At 46.5% G+C, this 23422-nt stretch overlaps 2 protein-coding genes across 2 annotated transcripts in view; both read right to left on the reverse strand.

The window, feature by feature from the left end:
- Positions 1–11486: 11486 nt before the first annotated feature.
- On the reverse strand, positions 11487–14328 carry SLC25A5 (solute carrier family 25 member 5). Its single transcript, XM_037512915.1, has 4 exons — positions 14132–14328; positions 12669–13155; positions 12308–12448; positions 11487–11914 (listed from the first exon to the last, which is right to left on the reverse strand). The coding sequence occupies exons 1-4, from the start codon at positions 14240–14242 to the stop codon at positions 11757–11759; spliced, it is 897 nt and encodes a 298-aa protein (XP_037368812.1). The 5' UTR covers positions 14243–14328; the 3' UTR covers positions 11487–11756.
- Positions 14329–22172: 7844 nt separating this feature from the next.
- Positions 22173–23422, reverse strand: part of SLC25A43 (solute carrier family 25 member 43) — a 35814-nt gene continuing 34564 nt past the window's right edge. Inside the window, exon 5 of the mRNA XM_037512025.2 lies at positions 22173–23385. Coding sequence (XP_037367922.1) covers positions 23185–23385 — 201 coding nt within the window. The 3' untranslated portion in view covers positions 22173–23184. The remainder of the gene's footprint in view (positions 23386–23422) is intronic.

The following is a 23422-nucleotide window of genomic DNA, read 5'->3' on the forward strand; positions in this document are numbered from 1 at the left end:
TCAAAACTAACAGGTCCTCTTGTTCCTCCTTTGCCTTTTCCCACCCTCCCGTCCTTTCCATCTCCACCGCCATCACCGGCGCGTGTCCTAATCTCCTCACGCTGCCACAGTCTCCACATCTGCATGTGTTCCCTACCATCTGGCCTCACACCATGTCTGTGCTAATCAGCCAACACCCTTTGCATACGAGGCCTACAGGGAGAAAAGGTCAAGGTCTCCAACTTCCTCTCAACCAACAACTACTGACTCTTGGCCTGCTGTACACAAAGTACTTGTCAGAAATCTGCGCAGCAGAGCTCTCCTGTCATGGCCGCTGCTCCCCTCAGCAGTGTATTTCAGTCAACCCGCCTGTTCCGTTCCCCACTCTGTCTCTGGTGAATCCTCTCACCCCCCACACCTCTGACCTGTACCCCATTTCTTGTATGCATAAATAAATCTTTAAAAAAAAAGACATCTGCTCAGGCCGAAGGTATATATTCTATGTCGTTTAGGCACGAGGCCAACCCTGTGATGTCCCAGCAATGGGAGGAACTTGCCTGAGGCCACACAGGCCACTGCTGGAAGAGCCAGGATTCTGCCCCAGGATTTTCTGACTCCACAATTCACACCTTTTCCACAAACTGCCACTCTCATCCACTCACTCTCTTCAACAAATAGAATAGAGTGTTTTCTACACACTGGTTACTGTTTTGGGCACCAAGGGTGTGGAGATGAGCAAGTCAGGGCTCTCTGTCCTGGATTCCTGGAAGTTCATATCAAGTGGGGAAGACAATGGCCTTGCCTGAAGCATCTGTGTCCCCTGGTTTCTGTTTGCTTGTCCAGACTCTGCCGATTTATGGGAAGCTTTTATTTCAACTTGGCACAATTCATTTCTTTCCCTCCCTCCACCTCCATCTTGCCTCCCTTCCTTCACAAACACTTCTTCGCCACTTACCAAGTACCAAGGACTGTGCCAGTCACTGTGGATACAATAGTGAGCAAAGCAGAGGTCCCTGCCCCCTGTCCCCTGCAGGTCTAGCCATTCACCTTGTCGTGCCTTCCACCTTTATGTACACCACTCCCTGTCTCTGTGGTGTTTCTTTGGCCTCTACAGAAATCCAAACTGATGGTCTAGGCCTGTCTCAGTTCTCTCCTCTGTGGTGGAGCCTCCCCTGCCCTCCCACCCGCCCACAGTGATTGCTCTAAATTCATTCAACATGGACCAGACCATCTGGATGACTCTCGTGTCTGGACAAGTCACTGGCACATGTCAGGCATTCTTGCACCCTGAACTTTCACATTTGTGTATGGATCTTGTCACATGACAACTATTCGCCTCATCCCCCAGGGGAAAAAAAAAAAAAAGAACAACTTTATTCTCCTCAAGAAACCCTTCCAGAATGTCTCCTATGTATTTTAGCGATGGAAAATGTGCTGAACTTTTAAGGAGACTCTGAATCACAGAGAGCTTTCATAAATATTTTATCATTTGATTGTCACAAAATGCTAGCCTTTCCATTTTACTTTTCAACTTTCAAATGTCATTTAGGTGACCTAATAGATAAATATAATTTTTCTCCTCATGAAAGTAAAAACATTGATGTGGTTATAGTAGTCTTTGACTACCCATGACCCACCCCACTCAAACATAAGGATGAAGAAATGGGTTCAGAGAAGTGCCACGGTGTGGCCCCAAGGGCACACAGCTGGGGGGGGGGGAGACACTTTCTAGTTTCCATTTCTTTTTCTTTTTTTTAAGGGTTTTTAAAAAATTTATTTTTATACAAGAGCTGGGGTACAGGCCAGAGATGTGGGGGGTGAGAGGACCCACCAGAGACAGAGTGGGGAACAGAACAGGCAGACTGACTGAAACACACTGCTGAGGGGAGCAGCGGGCCGGACAGGTGAGGTCTGCTGGGCCATGTGGGGTGCTCCCCTGCCGGCCTGGATCGAACCCGCGCTGCAGAGGCTGCGGACAGCTGCACAGCGTTGGCTCAACCCACTGAGCCACCGGGGAGGCCCTAGTTTCCATTTCTCCACGATACCTCCCACGAGGGCAGGGACTCTCTCTGTGTCCCGGGTGCCAAAAGCACAGGACTCTGCACCAAGGGTGGGGTTCAGCTGGGTTTTCTCTACCCATTGGCCCCCTGCTGACGGGTTTCCTCTGCCCCAAGACATTGCCCCTGAGAATCTCCTTCCGGAGTCACCACGGCGGCGGCGAGATCTCTTAGAGGCCGGGCAAGTGTTTGCTGGGCCCTCGCTCGGTGGCTTCCAGTGTGCCAGGGCTTGAGTGTGATGGGGGAGAACCACAGGTCGGATATTGCTGCGGAGTCAAGACTTTTCCAGTCAATACCTCCCACGCACTAAGCCAAGGAGGCAGCACCATCCGAGCGCCGGTGAGCAAGTGCAGAGGAGGCCTTGGGAGTTCAGAGGAGGGGCAAGCACGTGGCCGCCGTGGTCGGAGGAGGCGGTGGGCTGGAGGGAGGTGAGAGGACAGGAGCCCCTGCGGAGGGCGCCGCGGGCGCCGCGGGGCGGGCGGGCGGACGAAGTGCGCCCCCTGCAGGCAGCCGCGAGAAGGCGGTGGGACCCTCGGGGCTGCGGCCGCCGCTTCTCCCCTGGCCTCTGCTGCTGCGCGGCGCCACAGCTTCCTCCGCCCGGCTCCTCCAGCCTGCCCGGCGCGTCCAGTGGCTTTCGGGCGCCGTTAGGCGTTTCCCCCTCCAGCTGTGTTCGGTTCCACGCGTGGCGGGCGGGGGTATGTCCCCTGATCCCCACCTTTACTAAAACGCCGAGAGCACCCCCTACTAAATTTCTCTGTAAAAAAAAAACCACACACACACAACCCCGAGGGCCTCCCTGGTGGCGCCGGCGGTTGAGCGCAGGGCTGTGAAGCTGTCCGCAGCCTCTGCAGTGCCGGTTCCATCCCTGCCCACCGCGGAGCAGACCTCTCCTGCCTCTCCCGCTGCTCCCCTCAGCAGTGCTTTCAGTCAGTCTGCCTGTTCTGTTCCCCACTGTCTCTGGTGAGTCCTCTCACCCTCCCGCATGTCTGGCCTGTACCCCGGTTCTTGTATAAATAAATAAAATCTTAAAAAAAAAAATACCTGGGCCTCCCCGGTGGCGCAGCGGTTGAGCGCTGGGTTGCGAAGCTGCCCGCAGCCTCTACAGCGCCAGTTCGATCCCCGGCTGCTCCCCGGCCACCGGAGGAGGGTCCCACATGGCGCGCAGACCTCTCCTGCCGCCCGCTGCTCCCCTCAGCAGTGTACTTCGGTCCTTCTGCCTGCTCTGCTCCCCGCTCTGGCTCTGGTGAATTCTCTCACCCTCCCGTGCTTCTGACTGTACCCAGTGCTTGTATAAATAAATAAATAATAAATAAATAAATCTTAAAAAAAAAAAAAAAACCCGAAACAAAAAATGCCCACATCTGCAGGGAGAAGACCTGCCTGGAGAGAGCCCCAGGTCATTTAGCACTAAGCACATATTTCTGTGCGCAGCTCTGTCCCATGCGCCTCGCCAATGCAAATTCACTGACTCCACATCACAGCGCTGTTCTTCAGCCCATTTTGCTGCTCAGCAAGTGGAGGCACTGAGAACTTGCTACCTTTCCACTACTGGAAGAGGCAGACTCATGCTCTCAACCACTACACCAAGCACCCCTCCTTGGCTTGTGCTGATGACAAGGGGTCTGTCCCCAAACAGCCCCGTGGTTCCCAGCATGAACCTCTCCCCTTCCTGGGGCTCCCTGGCCCTTGTCCAGGCTCCACACTATCCTGTGCTGCCTCTTAGCCCTCTCTATGTGTAGTCCTCGGCCTAAGGGTTCTCCACTGAGCGTGTTCTTTGTGACTTGCCAGTACCTCAATTATCCTCATCCAGAAAATGGTAATCATAGCAGCTGCATCAGAAGCTGCAGAAAGTATTAGGTGAGAGAACCTACACACGATCAGAAGAGTTCCTGGTCCACAGGATAAAGAGGGGTTAGTAGACCACTAGGGGCCTCCTACAAGAGAGAGGGAGACGAAGAGGAGGGAGGGGGGAGAGAGACAGAGAGAGACCCACTGTAAGCTCTCCTTGGCTCAGTGGCTGGGGTTATCTTAGGTGCTGGGGACATTGGGCCCAGGGCCAGTCACATGCCTGGTCTAATCAGCCCTAATAAGTCACGCGGGTGTGCAGTTGGTACAGCTCTAATGGCAGCATCCTCGGGTGCCCTAGTAATATGCCTGTTCCTTTCCCCTTGGAGTGGCCTGAGTCATCTTGTATGATAGTGTTTAGTACTGTCACCATCACAACCAGATAGCCAGCCATCAAGTACGTATTATATGGAGGGCTCTGTGTTGGGGGCTCACCATCAAATGGTAGGAGCACTGGCTATGGAGTCAGATCTGTTTTCACACAGATTTGGGGAAGGAAGAGCCCCGAGATCCAGGCTTTCTAGTTTGCTCGTGTGGACAATAAAGCAGCCCTAAAGAAACCAGGTTATATCCAGCAATATTCAGAGCCCCCTGCTAAGCACAGGGGCTGGGTAAACTAATAGATGTAAGTCAGGAAGGCCCTATGCAATTTATTTCTCCAGAATTGTTCCCAGGTAGCAAGAGGCTGGATCCGGCCCACATTCATTCATGCCAATGGATAACCAAAGAAACAAATTCCATCAGTCATTCATTCTCTCATTTATTTCTCCTTCTAATGGAGATTTACCACATATTCACCATGTGCTGACTGGATTCTATGCTATGGTGTTAGGAATGTAAAAAACAAGCTCAGCCCCTAATGGACACTGACAAGTACATACTTAATTACCATACCATGAAATGAACAATAACATCCATTCACTCAATTATTTCTTGAATACCTACTCTGTATCAGGCAACATTTCAGGCACTGGAAATACAACCATGAATGAAACAGACGAAATCCCTGTGCTTGTGGAGCCGACATGAATAGACTACTTTAGCAGTTCAAAGGAGAGGGCCACGTGCTGGGAAGGCAGACAGTGAGGAGTGATCTGAGCTTCATCTTACATGACCATACTCTGGCAGAGCAGCAGAGAGGGGTAGTCAGGGGAGGGGGTCGGGGCAGGGGCAAGGGAGGAAGTAATAGTGCCACATAAATTGGAAATATGGAAATGAATGGCATGGCTGTGGAATGGCAAATGGTTTGGTTGGGACTGCGGAGCATGCGCAGAAGGAGTAGCAGAACAAGCGGTGCACTCGGGGGTCTTTTCACGCCAGGTGCCCTCTGAAAAAAGCATTTTTCTGAGACCCAACCCTGTTGAGAGGTGAGGAGTGCCAAGTACTACCTGGTTATGGATTGTATCATCGGTTGGTTTGGGCCTAACCTAATGGGCCAATGCCTCAGGCAAGTAAGAAGAGAGGTGCTCAGCATTCCTTGCTAAGAGCCTTCATTTAAAGGCAAAGTCTGTCCTAGAAAAGCTAATGAAACTTGAAGAAAATAAAATTTCACCCCAGAACTTCAGGTTCAAGTAATTTTTTTACAACAAAAATTCTTAAATTGATTGAAAAATAGAAAATAGTATGTCCTCTACAAAATAGGTTCTGAAAACAGTATTTTGGTCATTATAATTTCTATTTAACTTTGTCCAGTGGATTGTGTCTATTGGTAATGAAACTAGCTGACTTTCATGTCTTAGTATATATTTCATGACACAAATAAACAGTTGGACAGAATCACCTTGACATTTTCTTTGAAACTTTCTGTCAAGTCAGACAGCTCAGCAAACATTATCTTACCTCTCTAAGCCTCAGTCTCCTCAACTGTAAAATGGAGTTAATAATAACAACTACCTCTCAGGGCTGTTGAGAAGATCAGGAGAGTTAATCTAGGTGAAGTGTTTAACCCACATCTGGTATATAAAAGATCAAAATCATGAACTCTACTCCTGACCCTGTAGATTTAGAAAAATCAGCAGGTGCTATTTGTATCGATTGTTTAATCAGCAGAAGCAGGCTTATCTTAATCCAATCTGTGTGGCTCTAGAAATTTCAAAAGGAGCCATAGCCCCCTCAGGAGAAGATTTAAGAAATGGTAACTCAAACAAGAAACACTGATTTCCAATTTTCCTGGGGTGGAGGGAGAGTGTAAATTGAGGCACTAACCCATGATGAGATTTGATGTCCCCCACAGACTTCAAATTGTGGAACTGAGGGGGGATTACAATTTTACTGGGAAACTCTTGCTCCCAGTTGCCTATCCTAATTGACAAACAGCATGCCTCTACCCAGACATGTAAGCATCTTGACCTCCTGCCCTTCTGCCTGTCTACCCTCTGCAAGGCTTAATTTGTATAATCAATGGATCCCTGAGCCCTAAACTTAATCACAAAAGTGAAAGAAGATCTTTTGCTTTGAAAGGTCTCAGTACATTGCCTCTTCCCAGCAACTTCTGTCCTGAAGGTGTGAAGTCACAGGATTGGGTCATCAGGCGAGGGCCTCATGGATTCCTTGAAATACTGCTTGCTACAAGAGCAAAGGGAACCCTGGGGATCACAGTGTCTGCTGGGACAGCAGGGCAGTGAGGTCTGGGTGTGAAGCAAGATGGATTGATTTTTGGCCTTTGCTCCCTTTCATCATCAGTGTTGTAAAATCAGTGCTCCGAATTATTGCTCATGATTATCTCTCTAACCACAGGCTCCATTCCAAAAGACTCTCCAACCCCTCCCCTCTCTCTGATTCACTTTCTTGACAGCATTTTCTTGAGATTGGTTTAGAAAATTGTAGGCCAAGAATAAATCCCTTGAACCTGTCGCCCACGAATGAAATAGAAGCCACTTAAAGCATTTTGATAAAACAATAGCAGTCAAAATAATAGTAAAATTGTAGAAAGCAGGCGCCCGACTTTACACATACTAACTCCTTTGTCACACCCTTCCTATGCAGTGGGTACTAATGGTATCTGAATATAGCAGGTGGGGAAACTGAGGCACAAAGCAGGGTGTGAATGAGCTAAGCTGACCTTTATTTTATATAGTAAAGTTGGATAATTGTCCAGTGAGAAAGTGTGGTATTAGAAAATGAAACCTCTCGTATGAGCAAGTCCTGAGAGGAAAGATGGGGAGCAGTGGGGACATCAAGCAACGAGGAAGTCCCAGGTCTGCTCCCCACTCTGCCCTGACATACAGGGCTGGTTCCACAGTCCTCCCACTCCAGCTTCTACTCTGTAAGCAGGAGCAGAGGCAGATTTTGTCAGGGAGGAGGAGCCACTTATATAATCGTGGTGCCCTCTTTTAAAAAAAAAAACCAACATAGCTTACTTTTTGAAAATTTTACAAATCCATACGACCAAGTGAACAAGCGGCTCCTGCGCCTCCCAGGGCCGGGAAGGGCCAGGCAAGGGATGGCTCTGCCGCGCAGGCAGCCTCAGCGTCACAGCTCAAGTGCCTGTGCGGACAAAAGTCTCTGCTCTCACGGAGCAGGGCGCTGGCAGCTCCTGTCGACGGGAGAGTTCCCTTTTCACTCCCAAGCACGAGGCCCTCCGAAGTGAATCTGTCGACAGCAACTTAGCACAGACTTTGCTCGGGTTCTAGCTTTGAAGCCACGACCATCTCCATTCTGGGCGTGAGAGCTTGAGAGCCGGTGAGACGGATCATGTGATCAGATTCGGCACTTTCTCTTAAATCGCCACAGTGCTGCTTTCCTCCCTGCCTGACAGAAGTTGCCCAAGGAAATGCAATCCCAGATGGATGCTCACCATCAACATTAGAGCTCTCCTCCATGGTTCCCTTCATTGGCAATCATGGAAATGCGGTGGATTAATAGACTCCTTTAATCTAACTCCAAAGAGGGTCCGGCGAAACAACCGCCCAATCTAGCACAACATTGTTTATTTCTGTTGCTGGGATACCGAAGGCTCTTTTAGCCTTTGCCTAGAAGAGCACCATGCATCTGAACTTGTTCACCTGCACATAAAGCAAATAATAGCTGAAATGATGAGAAAGCTCCCTCAAACATTTGGAGTGGAACACAAGGCTTTTTGTGTGTGTCCAGAAATTACAGTGTCCGAAATTTGTTGTTCAACTAAATCTCCACCTGCATACTGAAGTGCACATTACACATAATAAGATGAGGCTTTGAAAAGACAGATGTTAATTATTTTGAGGTAAATCACATCACCTTTGACCCAGACTCCGAGCTGTAATTTTGTTGCTCAGCTTCTTGGTCCCGAAATTAATGTAAATCTTTACATTTGTAATTTTACTTGCCAATGCTAACCCACCCACACAGTCTGCAAATGACTGCCCTGAGTCAGAGACTGTTCACTTTCGACTATATTAGATATTTTAAAAATGTTCTCTGGAAGGATTAAATCACCTATTCGCAACCCTTTCACTGATTCTGCTGTATGTAAAAATTATGGAGTCAGAATACATCTAAACTGGAAGGGACTTTAGGGCGAGGAAACCAACGTTTTAATATGAAAGCTGGTCGCCAGTTCATTCCCTGACCAAAGCAAAAACCCCTAAGGAAAGTACTGGTTTAGGATTTTAGAATACAGATTCACACTTCAAAATCTTTGCTTGGAGTCTGGAAGCTCCCCCTTCCCACCCTCCTGCCTGTGACTGTCTGTGTGCAGGGGGTACCCCACATCTGACAGGGGTCTGGAAGCATCGTGCCATTTTGAATCCAAGCGGTCAGAACATGATTCAGATAGAAATAAATCTGCTACTGTCACAACAACATGCATTCCCTTTTTCCCATGGATGTACCAGACAGTCAATCATGGTTATTTTTGAGGAGGGGGTGTAGGGTTGGGAGAGGCAGGACAGGGAGATACTGGCTTTTCATTTCCTATCTTTTCTTTACTATTTGGTTTTGATTATGATGTACACATAGTAACTATGTTAAAAGCCTAAAGAAAAAAAAGAGACGCTATGCTCACAAACTTCACAGGAGAAATTAAATTTACCTCATTAACACTGATGCTTAAAAATCCATTATCCAGCACAACAGTACTTTTAAAATTTTTCTACCAAAGTGTTCATAATGGCAGAGGAGACTGAATGGATTCCCCCAGGAGTCCAGGGGCTGTGCCAGAAACCATCCTCTGTACGCAGGAACTCTTTGTAGCTTATGTTTTTAAAATGCATTCAAATTGTGCAAAAGACTCTCACATAGCCGCATCTCTTTTAATACAGAAATAATGGCTTAAATGACTTACCATCCACGAAAACTGGCCCCCGGGGCGGGAGACACCCCTGGTTTCTTTCCCCAGCGGTCCGGCGCACCCACAGCACACCACCGCCAGCGCCCGAGTGGAGAGAGGCCGCTGGAATGGGAAGCGCGGCTGTGCGCAAGCTGACCTGTATTCTGGCTCTCTCACCTGGAATCAGGCTTCACAAATCCTGTTATGCATTGAATAGTAACAAAACAACAGCATAAATTAGGGTGTTGCTAAGATTGTGTACCATCTATGTTCGTGTGAACATAATGGACATAATGAATTCTATAGCACTATCCTGCTCAGCTTGGAGAGATTAAAACCACTTTGTCTTTAAATTAAATTTCAAAAATCATTGAACAACAAGAATAGAAAGAACAACAAAAACCCCCTCATCTATGTCAGCCACCCGATTGCAGGAGGCACCACTTCTTGCTTTCTGATCATTAGTGCCTGGTCCTAGGTTTATTTTAATAGCCGCCAGCTCAGTGAGCCCACATCTATTATAATAACCATAAAAGGGGGCTGGTTTCTCGTGTATTATGGTTTGCAGCCCGAAGTGGAGAGTCTCATTCCCTTTCAGGATCAAAATTTATAACCGAAGTTTGTTTTCTATCAGTGCTATGCAACAGAGGAATGATAGAGGCAGGCGCAGAAAAAGGAAACTGGGTTTGAACTCATTCTTAGGTAGTGCTCCGCTTGGGCAAATCTTCATTCAACAAAATGGATGCCTAACCATGAAAATTTCCTGCCGAACTGCTGACTAGATCGCTGGGACCATACTTACTGCTCTCCATGCTTTATGTGACTTAACCCTCACTAACAGCACCCTTAGAAAATATGGTGAGCACCATCATACCTCCATTTTACAGATGAGCAAACTGAGACTCAGGAGATGAAGTGACTTGCTCAGGGTAGATGGCTAAGCTGCAGAGCCAGGATTCAAATGCAGGTACTTCGGCTTCTGGAAACGCTGAAATCTTAACTGCCTCTTAATAATGAGCATAGTTGCCATTTATAGAGTACCTATTATATATGTTCTATGATACATGCCTTGCATAAATTATGTAATCCTTACAACAACCCTTTGGGGCAGGCATTATGATTATCATCATTTTATAGATGAAGAAAATTGAGGGTTAGAGTATGAAGTAACTTGCCCAATAGCACAAGGAAGTGGCAGAACGCAGGCTTTTCTGAGACCAGAAGTTGTTATTTTTTACTTTGATATTTTTAACATATAAAAATTATATGTCTTTAAGGTATACAGCTTGATGTCTTGATATATGCATACAATGTGAAAAGAGCTCCTAATGACTAAGCCATAGTCAGATTCAGGAGCTTGGCCAAGGGATGAGCAACGAAACCTCTAGCATCCCTAGAGCATTAACACATGCCATGCAGGCCCAGTCTACATGAAGCCCTTACACGCCGGTGTGTGCGCTCTTCTGCAGGAACCAGTTTTACCTGTGCACATGGGTCACCCAGCCTATCATTTCCTACTTTCAGTGTTGTGGCTTGACAGCCATGGTGCTTTATTCCCATTCAAATCTCACATTACAGGTAAAATCCACCTGATTTCTGAGCTGTAATCAAAAGCTACAGCAATTGCACATTCTCACAGGGATCCCAAGTTGAGAGTTTATCCAAAAGAAACAAAAATGCCCTCCACTCACTGGGTTTATTATTAGGACGTTTGGCTAAGAAGTTAGTTAGCTCCTCTTTAGTGTGTTTTAAGGTGGTGGTCGTTGTCTGGCTCTCTGCAATCTTTACCAGCCCTGCAATCTCAGCACTGCTTCACTGTGCCAGCCCTAATCCTCTGCTTTGAATGGGATTAGACACAAGTGTTTGAGCCAGGTGAAGATGGAAGGCAACTGGGCAGAAATTAGTTAATTATTATTACCTAAATTTTTTTTTCATTCAGATGAGATGAAACTCACATGACAACCAGCCATTTAAGCATGAACAACTTGGCTTCTATCTATTGATTAATAATCCACAGGACTGATACTTTTTGGTGAAAACTCGCTCAGCTCTGACCATCCACAGGCAGTAGAGCAATGGTCTGAATTTCATTTTCCTAACGTGGTGGGATTATTGATGGATGCCATCACCAAGTTACTCTTTGATAATAAGGCTGAAGGTTGGTTTTAAAAGCAAGCTCTTTATCGCTTCTCGGCCTTTTAGCTAAGATCAAGTGTAAAAGAAAGCTCTTTAACTCTGGAGACTGTAGCTTTTATTAAACATGCAGTATTTACTAGGAATGTACTTGAGTATTTAACTCAAATGTAACACTTAATCACAAAATGTTTTTAAATGAAAATAAGCCACAAACAAAATTATATTTCAGATATTTTTTATTTCTTCAAATTTGTCATTTATCAGGAGTGACTGAAATAAAAAATATAATTGAGTCCCAGTATTATTATGATCATCAACATCATCATCATGGAAATGGCTTTAAGAGAAAACTGGTCAGATGAATATTATTGCTTCCCATTTTCAACCAGTAAATAGTTGCCGCTGATAAATAGACAGCCAATAGTCTGTCAAGATATGTTACATAATACAACATGCCTGCTCGTGGGGGGGGGGGAGAACTAGGAAATAACTTATGTGTACTTCTTGATTTCATCATACAAGACAAGCACAAAAGCACCACCCATGCCTCTGAGAACATTGGACCATGCACCCTTGAAGAAAGCTTTGCCTCCTTCATCGCGAGCGATCTTCCTCCAGCAGTCAATCGTGCCCGTGTACATGATGTCAGCTGCAAAGAAACAAAAGACACAGAGTTGGTGAATGAAAGCTGATAAAAAGTCCCCAAGAGTTACTAGATAAGCCAGAGCCCCTCATTTAAGAGCTAGTGTCACCTTGGAAAAACCCAATACTTGCACCTTGGTGCTGGCAATCCTGAAAGATCAATGTGAGGAGCAGAAAAGGGATGTGAGGCTACCTGAGAGCCTTAATACCATCTCCAGTAACAAGAAGGTCTCTAACACCATGTAAGCAGGCATCCAAAGGGCCTGCAGTGGACACAGACCCACCAAACTCCATCCCAAGACCTGAATAGACTGCCATTTTTGAAGTCAGGCATTGACATTTTGTGGCCATAGCTTGTCCCACACCATCTTCTGCTCAAGGGGGGAACTTAGGAACTTACTTCCTTTGCGTCCTGACTGCATCATCATGCGGCGACGCACAGTGTCAAATGGATAGGAAGTCAACCCAGCCACGGCCGTGACCGACTGTGCAATCATCCAGCTGATGAAGATGTGCGTGTTCTTGGGATCTGGAAGCATTCCTGAGAATAGAAAAGACACTTTTACCGAAAAGCAGAGTGGTATGGACTTGTTGGATTTCATGTCCCCCAACATCTCATCTGTGCACAAAGGGCTATCCTGCGTGAATTTGGCTTTCTTCAGCCATTACAAAATATCTCTGGCTCCAGGAAAATTAGGATGGCACCATCATCTTTCAAATGGTCTCATTAAGAACAGTGTCAAAGCATGTGGCAAACTTACCCTTTGCAGTGTCATAGATACCGAAGTAGGCAGCTCGGTAGATGATAATACCCTGCACAGACACGTTAAAGCCTTGGTACAGGCCTTTAATTCCATCAGATTTGGAGATCTTAACCAGGCAGTCACCGAGGCCTTTGAATTCCCTTTCAGCTCCAGCTTTGCCCACATCAGCGGCTAGACGGGTACGGGCAAAATCAAGAGGGTACACAAAGCACAAGGATGTGGCCCCAGCGGCACCGCCTGATGCCAGATTCCCTGCAAAGTAGCGCCAAAACTGGGTCCTCTTGTCCACACCACCCAGGAAGATCTGCTTGTATTTATCTTTGAAGGCAAAGTTGAGAGCCTGGGTGGGAAAGTATCTGATGACATTGGCCAGGTTACCACGCCAGAAGGACAGGACTCCCTGCTCCTTAGGGATACGAACCACACAGTCTATGATGCCCTTGTATTGCTTATCAGCGGTGATTTGCTTGCTGGCATGCTGCACCTGAAAGACAAAGGAGGCCAAGAGGAAGAGTCAGAACCACGGGGGAAATGCCAAGGGGAGACAATCATCTCAACGCTTTTTAAGGTTATTTCTCCCTTCTCCCCAAATCTAGTCGTCTATACCACTCAGGCTGGACCCTCCTAAGTCTCTGATGCTGACACAGGTCTAAGAAGCACTAGGTCTCCACCCCTTTGGGTGGGAAGGGGGCACCCTCAAGCGTACCCATGACCTTTAGACCTGGGGGAAAGGTCATTACCTCAGACCAGGTTCAGAGGCATTAGGGCGAGTCCCACTTAGGGCGCGGTCCCCTGGGTGACCGTGGCCTACGCCTCAGGTCTCCGGGGCTGCTTCCCTCCCGCTCCGCCTCCACTCTCCTAGAGGTGACCCGCGGCCACCCCGCGACACCCGCCCGGGCGCGCCCTCTAGAGCCGGAGCGGGAGAGCGCGCCGCGCAGGAAGGCAGGCCGCGGGACGCGCCGGCGGCGGCGCGGGGGCGGACGCAGGAGGCACACGCGTTTCCCGGCGCCCGCTTCCGGCCCCGCCAGGCTGAGCTCGTCCGCCCGGCCGCGCCACCGGCCCGCGTGGCCTGCGCTAGGCTTTTATCTCCTTGCCGCGACCTTGAGGTCTTCGGTGAGGGCAGGTGTTCCGCCCTCCAGCGCCGGTTTTCTGGCTTCGCCCTTGACCCCGGGGGCAGCCACTCCCGGATGGCCCCCCTCCGAGTCCGCAGCCTCCGGGACGCCCCAGCTTTGGCCTTCCGCACCTCCCTCGGCCCCCGACCCCTTCTAGATCCAGAACTCGAATCCCTAAAGCATCTCTCCCAAGTTGATCGCCCGTGGGATCCGATTCCGCGGCCCTCGCGCGGCCACTTCCCAGGACCGGTCTGAGAGTTCGCTCCCGGCCACCTCGGGGGCGCCCCTCCCGCAGGATCCCCGCCGCCTGGCCACTTCCCGGTCGGGCTCCCCGGTCCCAGGACGCACCTGCAGCAGCAGCTTGACCCGCTCGATGGGCGCTACCGCGGTCTTGGAGATGGCCGCGGCCACCCCACCTGCCAGGAAGTCCTTGGCGAAGGACACAGCGGCATCTGTCATGTTGAAAAGAAAGAGGAAGCGGGTGATGGCGGGACTGGACGAGGAAGCGGCCTGCACTCCGGGGCTTTGGGGCGGAGCGAAGCAAATGGCCGATTTATATAGGGGGAGCGGGCGCCCGGGCGGCCGGCGTCGGAGGCGGGCCGGGGCGGGCGCCGAGCGCGGGGCGGCAGGGCCGCTGAGTGGCTGGGCACACGGAGGGAGGAGCCGCGGAGTCGGGCCACGGGCCGCCCTCCGCGCCGCCCGGCTGGGCTGCAGCGCTTGACCTGGTCAGAGCAAGAGGCGGCCCCGGGGAATACTCGGGGCTGGGACACTGGGCCCTGGGAGTGGGAAGGGGAACGAGGTCACCAAAACCTCTGGGGCAGGGCCGGGAGAAGGGTGAGGCGCAGGACTTAAGGGGATGTGTCCCCCGCCCCCCCTCCTCGGTGGTCAACATAAATAGTATTTAATACAGATGTTTAAAAAATCGTATAGACAAACTTCCACCCGCTGACCGCCTGCCTATTTTTGTAAATAAAGTGTAATTGGAGCCCAGGACTGGAATTAGGGTGAGGCTGGGTCGTGCAAGTACAGGATGGGATCCCTTTTAAAGTTTTGATCATTTGCTCAACATGGACTTTTGCATGACTTTTCTTTTAAAACAGTGCATTCAAAATCATTTATCTTCATTACTGAGTTGTCTGACGCCCCCTTAAATTTGGCACCCCTTAAGGCAAGTGCCTCGCTTTCCTCACCCTAGTTCTGCCCTGGAGCTTCACAAATGAAGCCAGAGGAAATTGGGGTGACAGCAGAGCTGGGGCACTGTCAGCGTGCTCTGGACCTCGGTTTGCAACACGGTTTAACAAAGATCGTGCCAGGATTGGGTGGAGGAGAGTCCAGAGGACTGGGCTGGAAGTGGGAGAGTTATTTTAGCCAGAAACCAAATATAGAGGTTGTCCAGGGAAGGTTCAGAGGCTGGGCAGGCTAAGTTGGCCTTTCACTCTCTGGACCCTAGGTAAAGTACTCTTGGATTGAGTAGATTTCCTGAGCTCCGGAAATGTTTAGAGGAGTCAGTAGAATTAGATTGACAGCCATTGTGTCAGTGGATAAGTACTTACTGAGTCCCTTAATTGCTGCATTGGGTAAGTATTTAACATGAATGTCCTTCACAACCTACATGTTAGCTTGAGTTCACTCCCTCCTGTTCAGAACAGGAAGTGATAGTGTAATCGCGAATCCTGTCTAAGTAATCCCAACAATGTTTATAAAAATAAAGATAAGAGTTGAAAATTGCAGCTATTGCTGAACCCCATGTGCCCAGCAATGATGAAGGCATCTCCCTCCCTTTCCTTTCCTGCCTTCTTCCACCTTCTTCAGAAAGAGGTGCCTGTTACAGGACTCAGCCTTAGGATTCCTCCAAGATTGTCAGGTCCTTCTTCTGTACAGATACTTTGCAATTTGTTCGTCCAAGAACCCCCGGAAAACCCAGGCAATAGGAACTGCTGAGCACACACTAGGATTTGAAACCAGCTTTGTTGATCTTAGGGAAATCTTTGACCTGCTTAGCAAAAGAATGTAACAGCGAGGCAGGCCGATACAGAGACAATCTTGCTACAGTCTCGGAGAATGATAAAGTATATTCTCTGAAAGTGATCGTTACCCTTCTGCCCCTGCTGGCCAGAGAAGTAACATCTTAAGCAAAAAGGTACAGTTTATTTAGAGGGAGGTGGTTTATAAAGCCTTTTTTTTTTTTTTAAAGATTTCTTTATTTATTTTATACAAGCACTGGGTACAGTCAGAAGCGCGGGAGGGTGAGAGGATTCACCAGAGCCAGAGCGGGGAGCAGAGCAGGCAGAAGGACCGAAGTACACTGCTGAGGGGAGCAGCAGGCGGCAGGAGAGGTCTGCGCGCCATGTGGGACCCTCCTCCGGTGGCCGTGGATTGAACCGGTGCTGCAGAGGCTGGGGGCAGCTTTTCAGCCCAGCACTCAACCGCTGCGCCACCAGGGGAGGCCCGGTTTATAAAGCCTTTTTAAAATAAGAGTTTAAAACTCTCTAGTTTGAATTCTTGACATTTATTCAAGTGTCTATTGCTCTTTGATACCTCATCTTTACATCCTACTCTTGTCCTACCCTTCCCTGGTCACATCTGCTGCTCCTTCAGAGCATAATCCTCTTCCAAAGTTCTTTTACTGTGTTCAAGCATTTTCATATTCACCATTCAATCGGATTTCATTTCTCTGTAAAAAGAATGATCAAAGAATTGCATAGAATCTGTCTGCCCTCTGGGGGCCTAAGTAAGTTTTATTGAGGATGAAATATAAGACTGGTCACTGAAAAGCAACTTCCTGCCATGACTTGGTATTTTGCTAAGTCCGCTGTGAACTAGGGCTCTCTAGGTGCTTGTGATCATGTATATACTTCAGGGAGTCAGATGTTCTAGAAAGTGTCAAGGTCATGAAAGAAAAAGAAATGTCACTGATTAAAGGAGACTAAGGAGCACCACAGCTTAAAGCAATGTGTGATCCTGTTTTGGGTCCTTCACCAGGAAAAACATTGGTGGTACTACTGGTGAAATTTGAATATCTATAGATTAGTAGTATTTGACCAGTACTATTCTTAATTACAGTAGTTATGTAACATGTTAACATTTGGAGAAGCTGAGTGAAGGAGCTATGGACATTTTAAAATAATTTTTGGCAACATTTTTATGTCTGAAAGTGAGAAAAAGTAAAAAAAAATTAATTTCACAAAAACCCCAGGAGCAAGATCCCACAAAAATAGGGAATAATATTAGTGATAATGATGACAATGTTGATAATGATATATGGTTGATCAATTCATCAAAAATGAATTCCTCCAATGGGGCATGTGCAGTTGTGTGGGGGAATATAAAAATAAAATTTATTATTTAAAAAAAAAAATGAATTCCTCCAGTGAGGCACAGCAGGGACTGTGTGTTAGTAACTACTGTGTTTCTGGAAGTTATGTAAAATACAAACATAATTAAGAAAAAGGAACTAAAACTAAAGCAGTGCCTAGTAATTCTCAAGAAAAAAAAAAACAAGGAAGAGGATAAAAAATTATACTTAAAGCCTCAGTTATCTATATATTGACACCCAGAATATGGGTAATGAAAGGAATGTAAAATGTTAATACAAGCAATTTTATGTCATTCAAATTTGGTTGAACAGGACTACTGGCTGGCATCTGGAAATGCAAGGGTAAACCTGGTTCAGAGAGATACCATAGAGAAGGAAAGCAGAGTGTCATATGTCGCGAAGGTATAACTAGTAATTGATTGGCTGGAGAGTGAAAATGAAAGTGATTGTGATTGTGCACGGATAAAAGAGATTGCCTAAGTAGAGAGAAGCTCAGAACAGTACTTCACAAAACCTCATAGAGGCAAGAAATGGTAATCAGAGACAAACCTTCTGAATACCTGTTGGAAGTTTTCCTATTATAGCAACAATTTAGATAAATTCTTAACTTGCTGATTAATTACGGTCCTCATGAATTAAAGAAGCAGTGAGGTAAATTGCTAAACTGGGCTTAATCCTAATGACAAAAAAAAATTCCTTTTTGGTTAGCACAGTGAAAGTGACAAGAATCTTGGGGAAAGTAGTCATACCGTCTGGATCTGTTAAGCAAAACAATGCTGAGCCTGGTCAGATAGGTTAACTAACATGTGTGTGAGTGTGTGTGTGTTAGGCTTTAAAGGGATCAGAGAAAAAAGACAAGTATGATCCTTGGCCAAACACCAAAGAGTGAGGTAGCTCAAGAGCGTCAGGGGTTCCAGAGATAAAATTCAGACCTGTACCACTTGGATTTTTAAAGTACACATATAGATGACAGAAGGAGGGCTAAGCTTCCAAGGACAAAGACCAAAGAGTATCACCATCTCTAGGAACTGAGTCAAAGGGCTGAAGTCCATAATAAATTCTGGACACATAAAATGGGAAGGACCACAATAAAGTGTTCCAATGCTCTGTGTAGTAGTGCAAGACGTTTGAGCACAAGGAACTGAGCTTACTGGTAGCATGCGTGATCCCAGGGTCTCAGGACCGTAGTGGGCTGTGAGCTGGCAATGCCAACAATTCTGATTCTTCAGTTGGACTAAGGAGGATGGTGGTGAACAGATCAGAGGAACTCTCAGTTCTACTTAGGCCTTTGTTGGCTGGTCCACAGAGCTTTGTGCTCACTTCTGGCTGCTGTGTGTAAGAGGAGATGCACAAACTGGAACATATTCAAAGGCAGTCAGAAAAGTGAAGAGTCTGTAAATCTTGTCATATGAGAAATGGCTGAATGAATGAGATATTTAACTGAGAAAAACTGTCTTCATAATTGAAGGACTGTGGTTCTGTAGAAGAGAATGAGACATTCTCTATGGAATCAGTACCAATGGGTAGGTAGAAGTGTCAGGAAGGCAGACTCCAGCTGGGCAAGAAACAACGTTCTGAAGTATGAGTCACTTCAGATGGAATTGGTTGCTTTGTGACGTGGGAAACTTCTTGTCTCTGGAAACGTTGAATGGAAGCTGAGTAACAATTGTAGGGATACGGTAGAGTGTTGGCTGGGAAGAGTTTTACACTCTTCCAGTTCTAAGGGTCTGTGGCTCTCTATGTTTGTATCTGTAAGTTGGGGTTTGAGCATCTGAGTTGGGGAATCCAGGGCAAGAGAGAAAGAGCAGTAGTGCAGCCCCGTGGGCAGGAGGGTGGTTGGCATCTGGAGCCAAATTCCTAGAGTTCAGGTGTCTCTCTGGCTCTGCACTTGCTGTCAGGCCTTGAGTGAGTCGCTTTAGTTCTCCACACTTCAGTGTCTTCAGGTGTAAAATGAGAAGGATAAAAGCCTTACCCCTTGAAGAACTGTAGGGAGTAAGCATTTCATGCATGTGAGATTTTATTAATATTAAGAAAAATACTAATTTTTGTTGGTCATTTATGAGTTGTTTTAATTTTTAAAAAATATTTATTTATGCATACAAGAGCTGGGGTACAGGCCAGAGGTACAGGGGGTGAGAGGATTCACCAGAGACAGAGTGGGGAGCAGAACAGGCAGACTGACTGAAATACACTGCTGAGGGGAGCAGCGGGTAAGTCAGGAGAGGTCTGCTGTGTCATGTGGGTCATCATCCTGGCTGGAAATCGAACTTGTGCTGCAATAGCTGCTGCGGACTGCTTTACAGTGCTGATGCTTAACCCCCTGCGCCACCAGGGAGGCCCCATTTCTGAGTTTTAAATAGCTTCCTCCAGCCCAAATTATGTACGGTGGCAAACCAGTCCCCCGTCCAAATAAGGATGCTACGTTTAATTTGGCAACCATATCAGAGACCACAGAGCATAGAAGCAGGATTTGAGTGTCTAGGCGGTACCCCAAAAAAGCCCTCTTCAGTTTTCAGACCTGGCTTGCATTTGCAATACAGAGGACTGTAACACCACACTTGTATTTGCAGTATAATTGCGAAGGAGAAAACGCTCATGCTTGGCAGCCAACCTTCCTGTCTCAGGCATTTCAAATTTAACATGTCCAAAAGAGAACGACCCATACCCGGTTTTGAGAAACAAGTGACATCCATCCTTCTATATAAGTTTAAGGCATACAGCATGATGGCTTGATTTCCATAGATTGTGAAATGATGACCACAGCAAGTTCAGCTGACATTCATCTTCTCATGATGCAATAAAAAAGAAGAAAAAAATTCTCCTTGTGATGAGAACTCTGGGGTTTTGCTCTCTTCACAGCTTTCCTCTACATCATGCAGCAACGTCAGCTCCAGTGGCCATGCTATGTGGCATCCCTAGGCCTTGCAACTGGAAGTTTGTGTCTTTTGATCACCTTCCACCAATTCCCCCTCCCCCCACCCTCCAACTCTGGCAGCCACATCTGGTCTCTCCTTCTATGAGAGACCTCAGATTCCACATATAAGTAAAATCATACTGACTCTGCCTGACTTATTTCAAGTAGCATAAAGTCTTCAAGGTCCATCCATGTTGTCACAAATGGCAGGATTTCCTCATTTTTCTGTCTGAATATTATCAAGAGAACTTTTAATTCCTTCCCTACCAGAAGTCTGGCTTACACCAGTCTTCCCCACATCAGCAAGTGGTATCTATTTTGTTAATCAAGTCAAAAACCCAAACCCTACATAGGACCTTTGATTTCTTCCTTTGATATCCTACATCTCAGCTCCAAAATACATCTTAAAGCCATTCACTCCTCTCCATCTTTACCACCATTCTAGTCCAAGCCATCATATGTCATCAAGACTTAGATTTCAGTAAGTCTCTGGATTGCTTCCCTCCGATTCATTACCCCCACAGCAACCAGAATATTTAAAAAATGAAAATCAGGGCCTCCCTGGTGGTGCAGGGGTTAAAGTCTCAGCGCTATCAAGCCATAGCCAGCCATTGCTGCATGAATTCGAACCCCGGCCAGGGAGCTAACCCTCATGGCACAGCAGACCTCTTCTATCTTTCCCCCTGCTCCCCTCAGCAGTGTATTTCACAAAAACCAAATCTTTAAAGAAAATGAAGATCAGATTCTCTAAGTTATCCGCATAAAACCTTTGGATGACTTCCAACGGCCTTTAGAATAAAATCTAACTTCTTATTACAGCCCACGTGGCCAACATGGGCTGGCCTCCGTTCGGCCTCATCGTGTACTCCCCCCTTAGCTGCTAGCCAGGGCTTTCCCCACTATCGGTACCACTTTTATATTTCTGTTCCCTCTGTTGGGAGTGCTTTTCTCCATAGTTCTTTGTATGGTTGGCTCATTTTCAGCCTTGAGGATTCATCTCCAGTGTCACTTCAAAGTGGTCTTCTCCGGTCCCCTGATTTCAAGTACTTCCCTCACAACCAGAGACACACTATGGGGGTGGAGGATGGGGAAAGGAGGGATTGGGGTCAAAATAAGGGGGTTGCAATTATATGGGGAATATAAACATAAAATTTAAAAAAAAAACAGGTGGGAAGAGCACAAGGGACTATGGTGATGGCGCATGGGTAAATTGGTGGTGGGAATTTCACGGGGACTATGACCGAGATGACAAATCATACATTGTAAAAAATGAAGAACAATGTAAAAAATATATAAAATAAAAAAATAAAAATAAAACAGAAAAACATACAAAAAAAAAGAAGTACTTCCCTCACCCCAGGGTCTAATAAAGGGCCCTGCTTATTCCCCTTCTAATGCTACAATCTGTAATTAACTAGCATATCAGATTAATTTGCTCATAAATTACTCTCAGGCCAATACTGCATTACGCTTCGTCCTCCTCCTACTTAGTTTGGTGCATAATGGCAGCTAGAAAGCACAGTCCTTTCGTACCACTGAGAAAATGAAAATAGCTGAAAGGAACAGAGATTTTAAGAGTTGTTCTGCCATTAGAAAAATGAGGTATATCCTTCTACTTAATCGAAAAAGAAAATCAATACTGCAGCTCAGAAGACATTCCTGTGTGGCCATAGCAGGAGCTGAGCTAAGCTCTCACAACACTTGCAGAAGAGCACAAAAGATACACAGTGATGTAAGTGACCTGAGGTTAGGATTTTGAATTTAGTTAAAAAAAATTTTTTTTGCAGCTTTCAGAACTTTTCAAAAAGTTGTTCAAGTCAAGGGAAAAAAAAAAAGAGTAAGAAACATGAACTATTTACTCTAGGAAAAGAAGTTGCCACCCTCCAAACCCCAGCAGACTGGGCCACAGATGAGATTTTCCTGTGTGTTTGTGTTAACTGCTATTCCCCACAAAACACAGTCTGCCACAGCAGTTGGTAAAACAAGTTATTACCGCAGATTTCGGTAAGACAAGTTTCTGAGGGTTTAAGGACTTTGGTCAGAATATTTAAAAAATGAAAATCAGGGCCTCCTTGGTGGTGTAGGGGTTAAAGTCTCAGCATTTAACCACAATTTTATAAGTTAAGGTTAGTAATAAATGACCAATCCATCCTGTTTTTGGAAAATATATTTAATAAGGAAAAATACTTTCACCATCTGAAAGCCTCTGTGGTGTGCATGAATAAATTAACAACTTAACATTAGACATCTTTTTTTCTAACGCATAGGTAGGCACTATGTGAAAGGCACACTCAATAAACTTGAGCTGGAACCCCCAAGGTGGAGCAATCCCAAATTATAAAAAGAAAATTGAGTGGAGATGATTACCCAAAGTGTTTTGTACAGTTACATTTTTTTGGTATGTGTGTTAAATGTTCTGTTTGATCCTTTCCAGGCAACTGGGACATCTTGTATAAGTTGATTAAATAATTTATTTTCAGGGTAGGCTCGCAAAGCAAGTTATAAGAAACAGAATTTGGGCCACGTGATCTATACGTGACTTCAAGTGGAAGGTTTTTTGGGGGGCATAATGAAGCAGTCGTGGTGAAATCTGTCTTCCTGAAACACAAGATTCTAAGCCTGGGATGCTTCCAATTTAAATAAAGGATAGTTTCACTTCAACAGGGACGGCTTTTCAATGGTAAACATTCCCAGTTTCTGATAAGGCATGTTCTACACTGTGGTGTGTGCACTCAGAGGTCAGCAAAGAAAACGAGTTCCAAAACGAATGTACTGGAACTCAGGATACATGGAGTGAAACTAGGCCAACATGGGCTTGGGCAAGTTGTGACCCTGTGGCTGAGCTCATGACATGGTATCTGCTCAACTACAGGCAGTGCCCTTTCTTTGATGTTACATGAGTGGCACATTTCATTACCACTAGGTTTTGTTATCAAGCCTGGTGGAATGCCCTCATGACACTGTCCTGTGGGGAAGCCTTCCTGTGGCACAGGTGCTCACAGGGACATCAGCTGGGAGCTCAGTGGTTAAATGGCTGAATCTTCTCAGTTCCAAGCGCAGCAGACAGGAAGTGCCCTCTCGACACTGACACTCCACGTGGGCACAATGAGACTCCAGGGTTCTGGGATTGCAACATCCCGGCAGTCAGCGCACTTCTAGTTCCATCCCACTCTAAAGAGTTGGTTTTTTAGAGTTCAGTGTTTCGGATTTTAAGAACTTCTTTAATTCTCGCAATTCCTGGGGCTTCAAGCTCTGATCCACTCCAGGGGTCAATTTATAGCTCAGAGGAGACACAATGTAACCATTTCTGTAGAGACAGATCCTCTTGCAGAACTCAAAGGTGCCAAACATAACTCCAAAGTATGGAACTATCTGTTTAAAAAAAACGTGAAAATCACATTAAAATCTT

The sequence above is a fragment of the Talpa occidentalis genome, unplaced genomic scaffold (assembly GCF_014898055.3).
Source record: "Talpa occidentalis isolate TD23 unplaced genomic scaffold, MPIMG_talOcc4v2.1 talOcc4.15, whole genome shotgun sequence".
Classification (NCBI taxonomy): Eukaryota; Metazoa; Chordata; class Mammalia; order Eulipotyphla; family Talpidae; genus Talpa; species Talpa occidentalis.

Bases quoted from the DNA above. Each gene is read 5' to 3' on its own strand.
- SLC25A5 (XM_037512915.1), bottom strand. From the start codon at position 14,242: ATGACAGATGCCGCTGTGTCCTTCGCCAAGGACTTCCTGGCAGGTGGG. The intron at 13,156-14,131 runs GTGCGTCCTGGG...TTTGTCTTTCAG, and splicing joins GGGTCAAGCTGCTGCTGCAG to GTGCAGCATGCCAGCAAGCA. The intron at 12,449-12,668 runs GTAAGTTTGCCA...TTCTATTCTCAG, and splicing joins TATCTATGACACTGCAAAGG to GAATGCTTCCAGATCCCAAG.